At 35.6% G+C, this 14,504-nt stretch overlaps 1 protein-coding gene across 1 annotated transcript in view; it reads right to left on the bottom strand.

Moving 5' to 3' along the window:
* The window catches only part of LOC139894380 (uncharacterized), a 30,153-nt gene extending 16,972 nt beyond the window's left edge, over positions 1-13,181 (bottom strand). Inside the window, exon 1 of the mRNA XM_071877635.1 lies at positions 10,895-13,181. Within this exon, the coding sequence (XP_071733736.1) occupies positions 10,895-13,097 (2,203 nt within the window). The 5' untranslated portion in view covers positions 13,098-13,181. The remainder of the gene's footprint in view (positions 1-10,894) is intronic.
* Positions 13,182-14,504: the final 1,323 nt, after the last annotated feature.

Genomic DNA, 14,504 nt, shown 5'->3' with positions numbered 1-14,504 from the left:
TGGTGAGATATAGGTTTAGTGCGCAGCAATATATATATATAGACCACAAGATTTCGTATATAAACATTTCAATAAAAATATTCTAAGTGGTTGAGCACTTGGTAACCATACTTAACATTTTCACGTCGCATATTCCCTTTAATATGAAATCTTACTACACCGTACCAAGTGTAGTCACAAAACGAAGTACTGTGCAACCGTTGAATACTGGTCGTCCAGTCCGATTAGGGTTGTCAGGCCCGATAGATCTATCAACAGGATTCGCGTTTACATTACCGCTGTAAATATTAGTTACCAAGCTACAGGGAAGTATGCCAGTGGTACAACTCAACGTAGAATATATTTTTCAGTTACTTGTGTCCATAATGTAAAACATAAAATACATGTATTCTCATCCCGAAATATTTAGAGTTTAAAAGTGGGACTATATACTCACTCTTGTCTTGATGATATAAATAATTTGACTCGGTCTTCCGGTTGATATCACGAACCTATCCATATATAATATATCAATATGTTTTCATTTTAAAACAAACGTTATATATATATATACTTGTTATACTTTTAATATTTTGAATATTTCCTTAGTCCGTAGTTAGCTGTCCGAGGTTAGCAATTCAATTTTTAATGGTTCATTTTTAGATGTTTAATATACCCGCAATGAAATAAATAAAACCCCCAACGAAATAAATAAAACCCCATCGTATATGTATTGGTCGAGATTAATCTTGACCCATGGTACCGGTGTTGTCAAATGACGTGTTGCGTACATAAAGTACCGGTGTTGTCAAATGACGTGTTGCGTACAATCATGAGATCTTATGATTAATCTTCTCGTGTTGCTTACGGGTGATCCTGAACCATATAAAATTGAATTATAAGTACATATATATAAAATATCATGTTATCTTAGAAATATGTGATTTATATCATTTTTTTCCAATTGATCCCGTAGTTGAAATGATCTAGGATAGCCAATTTTGTTTCGGTCATAGTTTCTTCGTTACAAGTCCGTTTTCGTTGATTCAAATTGCCATCTTCTTGGATCGAGTTCTTCTTTAAGACTATGAACTGTAAATACCTTGGTTTGTATTCAAAATCATACGGCATAAGTGAAACATTAGTGAAACATATGAAGTTAAACATTTTTGTTACAACAAAATCATTTAATGACCATTTTTCTAAAAATACTTATACTTTGAAAAACCAAGTTTTACCTTGTTAAATTAGCATATACATAAGTTATATTACAGGTCTTGAAGTATTTTAAAAGTTACGTTAGAAGGATCTATTTAGTTTGCAAACAAGTTTGAAAACATTCAAACTATGTTCTTGTTGTTAAACTTTTGTACCACAAAATAAGATAGCTATATATATATGAATCGAATAAGGTTATGAACATAGATTCTACCTCAAGTTCCTTGGATAAGTTTGCTGTAAAAGAGAAGTAAGAAGCTAGAATCAAAAGGGTGATGGAAGTGGATGAAAGATTGGAAGTAAGTTGGTGTTCTTGGAGGGTTTTCTTGAAATGTTTTTGTATGGTTTTCTTATGGTGTTTTAGTATGGTTTTTGAAGCTAGATCTTTATGGAATTTTGCTGGGTTGTTATGGAGTTTAGAGAGTAAGAAAGAGTGTGTGTTTTTAGTTAAGAGATTGAAGTAAAAATGAATCAAAAATGATGATACATATATACTCCTAAAAATGTGATCTTTAAGGATAACATGACAAAATTCTAGTTTGTATTTTTGTAATTAGTCTTGCAATGATTCAAAAGTAATTACCTAGCTCTAAGGGCATGAATAATGGCTGGTTAGGTGGTGATTTTGATGTGTATTTACTATTAGTAAATACGTATAGGAGCTAGGTATGATACGAGTACAAATACTCTAAATATACGTATAGAAATTTTGTGAAAAATGGAATGAGGATTCAAATATAGCTATCTTTTGTGAATATACTTATATGGTTTTATGTATTTAAGTCTTTAAAAGTGATTAAATACATTACTTATACAATATATGTATAAACATTATATGTCTTAAGTATTTATGTCAAATAACGTTACGTATAGTTATCGTTTTGAAAACTTAAGTTAGTAGTTTCAAAATACACATATAACTTGTTGTTATTAATACAAAATGAGATATTAAAACATTTATTAATCATGTTAAATATGTATATATACATTTATATACACAAACGTATAGTTATCATATATTGTATAGTTCGTGATATCATCGGTCAAACTAGACGGTCAAACGTTGTGTAAAACTCTTTTCGGAAATATAAATCTCGACAATTTGGATTGCTTATCATGTTGGCAAGGTTTAATTTATGTAAATATTAATCTTATAAGTATAGTATGATCGAAAAAGTGCGGGTCGTTACATTACCTCCCCGTTAAATAAATTTCGTCCCGAAATTTTAAAATTGTACCTATTTTGCGTCATCGAGAAACAAATGCGGATACTTTCGTTTCATCTGATCCTCTCGTTCCCAAGTAAACTCGGGACCTCTTCTAGCATTCCAACGAACCTTAACAATCGGTATATTACTCTGTTTGAGCTGTTTAACTTCACGGTCCATGATTTCGATTGGTTCTTCGACGAATTGTAGTTTCTCGTCGACATGGATTTCTTCAAGAGGAATGGTGAGGTCTTCCTTTGCAAGACACTTCTTCAGGTTTGAGACGTGAAAGGTATTATGTACTCCAGCGAGTTGTTGCGGTAACTCGAGTCGATAAGCTACCGGTCCAATGCGTTCGATGATCTTAAACGGGCCTACGTACCTTGGGTTCAGTTTACCCCTTTTTCCGAAGCGTATTACACCTTTCCAAGGTGACACCTTTAGCATAACCATGTCCCCGACCTGAAACTCTAATGGTTTCCTTCGGACATCGGCGTAGCTCTTTTGGCGACTACGGGCTGTTTTCAATCTCTCCTTGATTTGCACTATCTTCTCAGTCGTTTCATGTATGATCTCGGGACCAGTTAAATGTCGATCTCCTACTTCATTCCAACAGATAGGAGATCTACACTTCCTTCCGTACAATGCTTCGAATGGCGCAGCTCCAATGCTCGCATGATAACTATTATTATACGAGAATTCTGCTAACGGTAGATATTTATCCCATCCGTTTCCAAAATCGATCACACATGCCCTGAGCATGTCTTCGAGAGTCTGAATCGTTCTTTCACTCTGTCCATCGGTTTGTGGATGATATGCGGTACTCATATCCAACCGAGTTCCTAGTGCCTCCTGTAGTGATTGCCAGAATTTTGAGGTAAATCTACTATCACGATCGGATATAATGGAAATAGGTATTCCATGCCTTGAAACAACTTCCTTTATATACAATCGTAATAGTTTCTCCATTCTATCCGTTTCCTTTATAGGCAAGAAATGTGCAGACTTGGTGAGACGATCAACAATCACCCAAATGGTGTCGTATCCCCAGGCAGTCTTTGGTAACTTCGTGATGAAATCCATGGTAATACCGTCCCATTTCCATTCTGGAATTTCTGGTTGTTGAAGTAACCCTGACGGCTTCTGGTGTTCTGCTTTAACCTTGGAACAAGTTAAACACTCCCCAACATATGTTGCAACGTCTGTTTTTAAATTAGGCCACCAATAATGCGTCTTAAGATCTTGGTACATCTTTCCAACTCCAGGATGTATCGAATATCTTGTCTTATGTGCCTCGTTCAATATCAACTTCCTTAATCCACCCAACTTCGGTACCCAAATACGATTTGCAAAATATCGAATTCCATCTTCCCGCATAACGAGTTGCTTCTCATACTTCTTCATTATTTCATTTCCTATATTTTCTTTAGTAAGTGCTTCTCGTTGAACTTCTTTGATTTGTGAGTTGAGATTCATGCGAATTTTTATGTTCATCGCTCGTACTCGAATTGGTTCTCGTTCCTTTCTGCTTAGAGCGTCGGCCACCACGTTCGCTTTCCCGGGATGATAACGAATTTCACAATCATAGTCATTTATTAACTCAACCCACCTACGTTGCCTCATGTTCAGCTGTTTTTGATCGAAAATATGTTGAAGGCTTTTATGATCAGTAAACACAGTGAATTTAACCCCATACAAGTAATGTCTCCACATCTTCAATGCAAACACGACTGCTCCCAGTTCTAGATCATGCGTCGTATAATTCCGCTCGTGAATCTTCAATTGTCGGGATGCAAATGCAATTACTTTCTTTCGTTGCATAAGAACACAACCAAAACCTTGTCGCGAAGCGTCACAATATATTTCAAAATCATCGTTCCCTTCAGGTAACGATAAAATAGGCGCCGTAGTTAACTTCTTCTTCAATAATTGAAATGCGTTCTCCTGCTCCGAGGTCCATTCGTATTTCTTCCCTTTTTGCGTTAATGCTGTCAACGGCTTAGCTATTCGAGAAAAATCTTGAATAAACCTTCTATAATAACCGGCTAAACCCAAAAATTGGCGTATCTGCGTTGGTGTCTTAGGAGTCTCCCATTTTTCAATAGCTTCAGTTTTTGCTGGATCAACCTGAATTCCTTCGCTATTAACAACGTGACCAAGAAATTGCACTTCTTTCAACCAGAAAGCACACTTAGAAAATTTAGCATAAAGTTGTTCTTTTCTCAACAATTCCAGTATCAACCTTAAATGCTCTTCATGCTCTTGCTCACTCTTGGAATAGATAAGAATATCATCAATGAAAACGATAACAAACTTATCTAAATACGGACTACAAACTCGATTCATGAGGTCCATGAATACAGCTGGCGCATTTGTCAATCCAAACGGCATAACCAAAAATTCGTAATGACCATAACGTGTCCGAAAAGCAGTTTTCGGAATGTCCTCTTCTTTAACGCGTAGTTGATGATAGCCCGATCTTAAGTCGATTTTCGAATAAACACATGATCCTTGCAATTGATCAAATAAGTCATCAATTCTCGGTAGTGGATACCGATTCTTGATAGTTAACTTATTTAATTCACGATAATCTATACACATTCGGAAAGATCCGTCTTTCTTCTTGACAAACAAAATTGGAGCTCCCCACGGTGATGTACTTGGTCGTATGAATCCACGGTCCAATAATTCTTTTAACTGACTTTGAAGTTCTTTTAATTCGGACGGTGCAAGTCTATATGGCGCACGAGCCACTGGTGCAGCTCCTGGTACTAAATCTATTTGAAATTCTACAGATCTAAATGGAGGTAATCCCGGCAATTCTTCCGGAAAAACTTCAGGAAAATCTCTTGCCACAGGCACGTCGTTGATGCACTTTTCTTTCTTTTCGACTTTATTAACATGTGCTAAAATAGCGTAACATCCCTTTTCTAAACACTTCTTGGCTTTCAAACAGCTAATGAGTTTTAGCTTTGAATTACCCTTCTCTCCATAAATCATCACCGGCATTTTATCCTTACCAGGAATACGAATTGCCTTCTTGGCACAAACAACTTCCGCTCCTATTTTGGACATCCAGTCCATGCCGACTATTACATCAAAACCTCCTAATTCTACGGGTATTAAGTCGATTTTAAACGTTTCTCCGGCTAAATTTATTTCACAATCACGACAAATTTTATCGGCTTCAATTAGTTTACCATTAGCTAACTCAATCAAGTACTTAGCATCTAAAGGTAATGATGAACAATTCAATTTAGTGTAAAAATTTATACACACGTAGCTTCTATCGGCGCCAGTATCAAATAAAATAGATGCTGATAAGTTATTAATGGTAAACGTACCCGTAACAAGCTCCGGGTCTTCTCGTGCCTCTCTAGCATTAATAACAAACGCTCTTCCACGTGCAGGTCCGCCATTCTGATTCGGGCACTGGCTCTTATAATGACCTTGTTTTCCACACCCAAAACAAGTAATGTTAGCCAAAGCAGTTCTATTTGCGTTGGTGGCAGGAGTCTTGTTACCATTTGCATTTGTAACGAGAGCCTTACAATCTTCAGCAAGATGTCCCTGTCGATTGCATTTGGTGCACAACACACTACAGTAACCAAAGTGATGTTTGTGACAACGGTTGCATAAAGGACTTTGTCCTTTGTAACCAAAGCCTGAACCGCTACCCGCACCTTTCGGGGTTTCTGGTTTCTTAAAAGATTGCTGTTGGTAACCTCGATCATAATTTCCGTTCCACTTCCTTTTGTTACTTGATACCTTCACCTCAGTAGTGAATGCTTTCTTATCCAGAATGACCTGATCCATTAACTCGTTCGCCATGGTTATAGCTTCATGAATTGTCTTAGGTTTCGACGCCGTAACGTTTGCCTTGACCTTTTTGGGCAAACCACCTTTGTACATTTCAATCTTCCGTGCTTCGGTTGGAACCAATTCAGGACATAGTAAAACCAATTCCATGAATCGCTGGTTGTAGTTGGTGATTTCAGTACCAACCACCTTCAAACTTCGTAACTCATCTTCTAACTTAATAACCTCATTCCTTGGACAATACTCGGTGATTATCATTGCTTTGAATTCTTCCCATGGAGTATCATAAGCTACATCTCCTCCTACCGCCTTCACATAATTCTTCCACCATGTGAGTGCACTATCTTGTAAAGTGCACGATGCAAACTTGGTCATGTCTTTTTCATCACAACCGCTGATTTTGAACACTGTCTCCATCTTTTCTATCCATCGGGTTAAACCGATAGGTCCTTCGGTTCCACTGAATGATGATGGCTTGCAAGCTTGGAACGTCTTGTAGGAGCATCCTACACGAGGATTTGGATTAACTGCAGCAGCTCTTGCAGCCTCAACCCATAACATTCTGTCGTTCACTCGCTGGTTGATGAGTTCCTCGAGTTCTTGTTCCGTCATTCGATTCAATCGCGCCATTTCCTAATGAAAGAAAATAATTATTCACATGGATTATTATAGATGTAGTGTGTATTTATAGTACATTATAGCTTATTAATAATATGAACTAGGTATTATTATAAAAGCCTTTTCTTCTTATTAGCGTTTTATAATTATATCTTGGGTAGTACCTACCCGTTAATGTTCATACTTAACAGCTTAGTACAGAATCAATTACTACAATCTAAATAATACTTAACCATGGAAAATTATTGCATTTCATACTTCAATATTTTACATATGCTTATCTTACATCGAACATTAAGCAAACCACACTATTAATATTATACAAAACATTATTCGGTTCCATGGTTTGACACAGCAGCGCATCGTTTGATCTATTTTCTAGGACGTTTAGACACAAAGATTTGCTTAACGCTTATCCTAACTGTCTGCCTATATTTTGGCTGTGGGACTGAAGAACTGGATGCCGGGACAGAACGAATAGGAATAGCGGGGATAGGGGTGGTAGTGTTGAGTGGAATTGGTGCCACATCATTCTCATTAAACTCGGGATTTGGATTTTCTAATTCACTAGCTTTTCGTTTCTTTCCTAGTTCGAACTCGTCTTTTGTAATTTCCTGTATTTCTTCCTCGGGTTCACTTTCCTCCTCGGGTTCACTTTCCTCCTCGGGTTCACTTTCCTCCTCGGGTTCACTTTCCTCCTCGGGTTCACTTTCCGGGTTCTCTATAGTTGGTTCATCCGGAATTTGTGAGTCTTCCCCAAGGATATCATTTTCGTCATCGGATAGGTTAATGACTGGAACGCCATCTGAAGATTCTGATTCGGAGTCGTTGATTGTGATAACAATTTTTGAGCTCGACATCTATCACACAACAACTAACCCATTAGTACTTATATAATATTTACATATAAATTTTAACCAACAGTGATAAGCAATGGTTTTTTTTTTTTTTTTTTTAAATCAGACCCGGTCAAAGTCCAGACTTACTAATGTATCCTAACGGCTTCTCGGTTAGACACACTAATGCAGACCTGGTTCGCTAAGACCAACGCTCTGATACCACATGTCATAACCCGTCCTTAACCATAAGAACGTGTTAGATAACGTATGATTTCATTGCGAGGTATTGACCTCTATATGCGACATTTTTAAAAAGGAAAACTGCATATATTATACATTACAAACCAAACCATTATTTTTGTTACAAGCTTTAGACAATAAAAAGATGATTATCGTTTAACGATAATCTTCGACTTACAAACTTTACAAATGATAATAACAACACGATTTCTAGCATATTTTACAACACACGTCCTCGGATATGCAGTTTTATTTTTGACACAAATATGAGTACGCATGATCCTGCTTAGATTCAACATAATGCAGCGGAAGCTTTAATTATCACCTGAGAATAAAAATGTTTAAAAAACGTCAACATAAAGTTGGTGAGATATAGGTTTAGTGCGCAGCAATATATATATATAGACCACAAGATTTCGTATATAAACATTTCAATAAAAATATTCTAAGTGGTTGAGCACTTGGTAACCATACTTAACATTTTCACGTCGCATATTCCCTTTAATATGAAATCTTACTACACCGTACCAAGTGTAGTCACAAAACGAAGTACTGTGCAACCGTTGAATACTGGTCGTCCAGTCCGATTGGGGTTGTCAGGCCCGATAGATCTATCAACAGGATTCGCGTTTACATTACCGCTGTAAATATTAGTTACCAAGCTACAGGGAAGTATGCCAGTGGTACAACTCAACGTAGAATATATTTTTCAGTTACTTGTGTCCATAATGTAAAACATAAAATACATGTATTCTCATCCCGAAATATTTAGAGTTTAAAAGTGGGACTATATACTCACTCTTGTCTTGATGATATAAATAATTTGACTCGGTCTTCCGGTTGATATCACGAACCTATCCATATATAATATATCAATATGTTTTCATTTTAAAACAAACGTTATATATATATATACTTGTTATACTTTTAATATTTTGAATATTTCCTTAGTCCGTAGTTAGCTGTCCGAGGTTAGCAATTCAATTTTTAATGGTTCATTTTTAGATGTTTAATATACCCGCAATGAAATAAATAAAACCCCCAACGAAATAAATAAAACCCCATCGTATATGTATTGGTCGAGATTAATCTTGACCCATGGTACCGGTGTTGTCAAATGACGTGTTGCGTACATAAAGTACCGGTGTTGTCAAATGACGTGTTGCGTACAATCATGAGATCTTATGATTAATCTTCTCGTGTTGCTTACGGGTGATCCTGAACCATATAAAATTGAATTATAAGTACATATATATAAAATATCATGTTATCTTAGAAATATGTGATTTATATCATTTTTTTCCAATTGATCCCGTAGTTGAAATGATCTAGGATAGCCAATTTTGTTTCGGTCATAGTTTCTTCGTTACAAGTCCGTTTTCGTTGATTCAAATTGCCATCTTCTTGGATCGAGTTCTTCTTTAAGACTATGAACTGTAAATACCTTGGTTTGTATTCAAAATCATACGGCATAAGTGAAACATTAGTGAAACATATGAAGTTAAACATTTTTGTTACAACAAAATCATTTAATGACCATTTTTCTAAAAATACTTATACTTTGAAAAACCAAGTTTTACCTTGTTAAATTAGCATATACATAAGTTATATTACAGGTCTTGAAGTATTTTAAAAGTTACGTTAGAAGGATCTATTTAGTTTGCAAACAAGTTTGAAAACATTCAAACTATGTTCTTGTTGTTAAACTTTTGTACCACAAAATAAGATAGCTATATATATATGAATCGAATAAGGTTATGAACATAGATTCTACCTCAAGTTCCTTGGATAAGTTTGCTGTAAAAGAGAAGTAAGAAGCTAGAATCAAAAGGGTGATGGAAGTGGATGAAAGATTGGAAGTAAGTTGGTGTTCTTGGAGGGTTTTCTTGAAATGTTTTTGTATGGTTTTCTTATGGTGTTTTAGTATGGTTTTTGAAGCTAGATCTTTATGGAATTTTGCTGGGTTGTTATGGAGTTTAGAGAGTAAGAAAGAGTGTGTGTTTTTAGTTAAGAGATTGAAGTAAAAATGAATCAAAAATGATGATACATATATACTCCTAAAAATGTGATCTTTAAGGATAACATGACAAAATTCTAGTTTGTATTTTTGTAATTAGTCTTGCAATGATTCAAAAGTAATTACCTAGCTCTAAGGGCATGAATAATGGCTGGTTAGGTGGTGATTTTGATGTGTATTTACTATTAGTAAATACGTATAGGAGCTAGGTATGATACGAGTACAAATACTCTAAATATACGTATAGAAATTTTGTGAAAAATGGAATGAGGATTCAAATATAGCTATCTTTTGTGAATATACTTATATGGTTTTATGTATTTAAGTCTTTAAAAGTGATTAAATACATTACTTATACAATATATGTATAAACATTATATGTCTTAAGTATTTATGTCAAATAACGTTACGTATAGTTATCGTTTTGAAAACTTAAGTTAGTAGTTTCAAAATACACATATAACTTGTTGTTATTAATACAAAATGAGATATTAAAACATTTATTAATCATGTTAAATATGTATATATACATTTATATACACAAACGTATAGTTATCATATATTGTATAGTTCGTGATATCATCGGTCAAACTAGACGGTCAAACGTTGTGTAAAACTCTTTTCGGAAATATAAATCTCGACAATTTGGATTGCTTATCATGTTGGCAAGGTTTAATTTATGTAAATATTAATCTTATAAGTATAGTATGATCGAAAAAGTGCGGGTCGTTACATAAGTAATACATGGTCGGTTATACCGCCTAAAGATATATGGTCGACACTGTCGCCTAAATATTATTGTGCACTAAGGATTTATAAAATTAAAGGCTAACCAACGTCAAAGTGTTGGTCTAGTGAGTGAGTAAAACCTAGGTCCTCTATAGTGGGTGTGTTGGGCTCGTCAAAGCTTCCAACAATTAAAACTACAATTCATTTAATTCGGTTAACTGTAATACCTGGAGCAATATATCCTAAGGTTCCTGCAATCACGGTTTGGTTGGACGAATCAGGGTCAAGTAACCTGGCTGCTCCAAAATCAGCAACAAATCCTTCCATTTTTGAGTTCAAAAGAATGTTGTTGCTTGATATGTCTCTATGAACAATCGGTGGGTTACAGTCACGATGCATGTACGCCAAAGCGTGGGCCACGTCTTTGATAATGTTTACCCTCTTCATCCAATCTAACTCAACGGCTAGTTCACTACGATTCAATGCATAAAATAGACTCCCCTTTTCCATGTACTCGTATACAAGGAAGTTGCATTTGTTATGCAAACAAAAACCATAGAGCTTTACAATGTTTTTGTGCCTTAAGTTGGTTAACAATTCGATCTCGTTCTTGAAACTCTGGTCGAATGCAAGTTGCTTAGCTTCAAACTGATGGAGTTTTTTCAAAGCAAAAGTCTTACCACTCGGTAGTTTTGCTTCGTAAACACTACCGTAGCCACCAGTTCCGATACAATATTTGAGGTCAAAATCCTGTGTAGCTGTGATGAAGTCTTCATATGCAATTGTTCCATCGTAATTCAATATCGAGCACATGTTTCCATGTTTTTCTATTTCTGGATGAACTGTGTTTGTTTTAGCCTTACTCTGATGACGGTAGCACGCATAACAGGCCACTAAGAAACAGAACCCAACGATAATAGTAATAGGAAGAATAATAACCAAATGAATATTGTGACTTTCTTTGGGGGTAAATTGCCCGCTGAAGTTATTACATGATAAGTCAACATCTATATATTGGGATATTAGATAAGAAGGAACTATTCCGGTGAGATGATTGTGAGACAGATTTATGTGGGTCAAATGTTCAATGTGTAACAATGGTATGTCTCCAGATATACCATTACTGCTAATGTCCAAGAACTCTATAGAAAAGCACTCATCTAGCTGTCTTGTTAATGTTCCAGTTATACGATTCATAGAGAGGTCTAGATGAGATAGATAACAAGGATACTGAAACGTTAATACATTTTCAGACAACTTGTTTGACGAAAAATCAAGATATCCAAGACTTAACAACTCCCCGAATGCGGGTGGAACGGGACCCACAAGACTATTACGATGAAGGTCGAAATTTTCTAACATCTTTAAATTAGCTAACTCTGGAGGAATGGAGCCACTAATGTGATTTATGCTAAGGTTTAAAAACTTAAGTTGGGTTAGATTACCAAAGCTTGAGGGAATGGGACCATCAAGATTGTTATCACTCAGGTCCAACCAATAAAGATGTTGCAAGTAACTTATTTCTTTTGGGATGGATGCACTCAGTTGATTTGTGCTCAAGTCGAGGAACGTAAGATTGGTCATGGAGCCAAAGGATGGTGGGATTGGACCAGTAAAGTTGTTCCAACTAAGATTAAGGGCTGTTAATTGGGTAAGATTGGTGAGTGATGGTGAGATTGGACCTGTGAACTTATTCAGACTAAGATCAAGGCCTGTTAATTGGGTAAGATTGGTGAGTGATGACGGTATTGGACCTGTAAACTTGTTCTGGCTAAGATCAAGGTGTTTTAATTGGGTAAGATTGTTGAGTGATGGTGGGATTGGACCTGTAAACTTGTTCTGACTAAGATCAAGGTCTGTTAATTGGGTAAGATTGGTGAGTGATGACGGGATTGGACCTGTAAACTTGTTCTGACTAAGATCAAGGTCTGTTAATTGGGTAAGATTGGTGAGTGATGACGGGAATGGACCTGTAAACTTGTTCTGACTAAGATGAAGGTCTGTTAATTGGGTAAGATCGGTAAGTGATGATGGGATTGCACCTGTAAACTTGTTCTGACTAAGATCAAGGTGTGTTAATTGGGTAAGATTGGTAAGTGATGGTGGGATTGGACCAGTAAAGTTGTTCCGACTAAGATCAAGGTGTGTTAATTGGGTAAGATTGGTGAGTGATGGTGGGATTAAACCCATAAAGTTGTTCAAACTAAGATCAAGGTGTGTTAATTGGGTAAGATTGGCTAGTAAACCTGCTGGTATTTTACCTGTGAGCCAATTCCCACGAAGTGAAAGTTCAACCAGATTTGATAGCAAACCAATCTGGTCTGGAATACTTCCTTCAAGTCCAATGTCTACAATTTCAAGGACTTGAAGGTTCGGTAATGAAGAAAAGTGTAGGCTTCCCAAGTCTCTCACACCTTTATTACTGCCCATATAGTAAACATATAGTATCTCTTTAACACTTCCTGCTTTGTTGCAAATGATTCCCTCCCAAGTACAATGATCTGTACCAACAACTCCATCTTCCCACCAATGACTAGCCAACAAAGCTTCTCCTTCTATTGATTTGTTAAAATGATTAGCACCTGTTTTCGATAATATGAAAACGAGCATTGTAAGAAGACTGAAAATATGCATGGTGGAAATCAGATACATTGTTAATTTGTTTATTTATCAAAAACTTGAGGATGATATATACGATGATGATAATAATATATTCTTATGATTGGTACTGAGAGTATATATATATATATATATATATATATATATATATATATATATATATATATATATATATATATATATATATATATATATATATTATACACACAAACACTTATACTTTTGAAAGTCAATGACAGTCAACTGAACAAGAAGTTGCTTTCACCCAAATTTCTAACCCCTCCTTTGGGCATCCACATAACTGCTCTCCAATTATTATCTGTTACATCAAATCAAATATGGAATAAAAAAATTCAAATATATATAGGAATAAATATCTCATTTTCGTAAACATATATGTTAAATGGATTTAATATACACGTTTCTCTACCTTTCTTAATACGAGCGAATATTCCTATTTTTTGAATCAGACACGACTAAAGCGAATTTTTTAACATTTTAATAATCAGAGCGAAATATGCAACAATTAGAGCAAATTAGGTGAATTTTGAATGTGTTTTGTTATGACAATTTGTCTAGTGCACCCACACCAGCGGAAGCGAGGATATAATTTGTTTGAGACAAACTTGCGAGAAATAATAGAAAGCAAATAAGGTAACTGATAACACGACGATTTAACGTGGTTCGACAAAACCCTGCCTACGTCCACCCCAAGAGTCTCCTTTATTCTTATAATATAAAAGAACCCGGTACAAGAAAAAATACTATGAGTTAAACCCAAACCCAAGCCCCTTAGATTTTAGTATAAAATCTAAGTTTCTCGTACACTCTTTTACACTCCTTACAAGAATAAACTCTCAACCTCACAAATACACACTCTCCGTTGATATTATCGATCAACTGTGTTTTTCTTTTGTGATCTTATTATGTGGATGATTTTAACTCTCTCCATGAAACACCTATTTATACATGAAACATTTATATGCATGCACTTGCTAGGATACTTTCAGGCCACACCTACCTCCATGTGAAAGCAACTATGATAAACATGCCAACATAGACTTGTGATCATGCTAAATCAAACTTGTCTTGGACTATTTCTAGCAACCCACATGTTTTCAATGCAAATAATAAACTATCACATTTAAATGTGAGTCAATTTTGGACATCCATCTAACAATCTCCACCTTGACGAACATTTATCTTCTTCGTCGCCGA

This window comes from Rutidosis leptorrhynchoides, chromosome 2 (assembly GCF_046630445.1).
Source record: "Rutidosis leptorrhynchoides isolate AG116_Rl617_1_P2 chromosome 2, CSIRO_AGI_Rlap_v1, whole genome shotgun sequence".
Taxonomy (NCBI): domain Eukaryota; kingdom Viridiplantae; phylum Streptophyta; class Magnoliopsida; order Asterales; family Asteraceae; genus Rutidosis; species Rutidosis leptorrhynchoides.
Note: the sequence above shows the minus strand (reverse complement) of the source record. Positions and strands in the feature narration are given on the sequence as shown.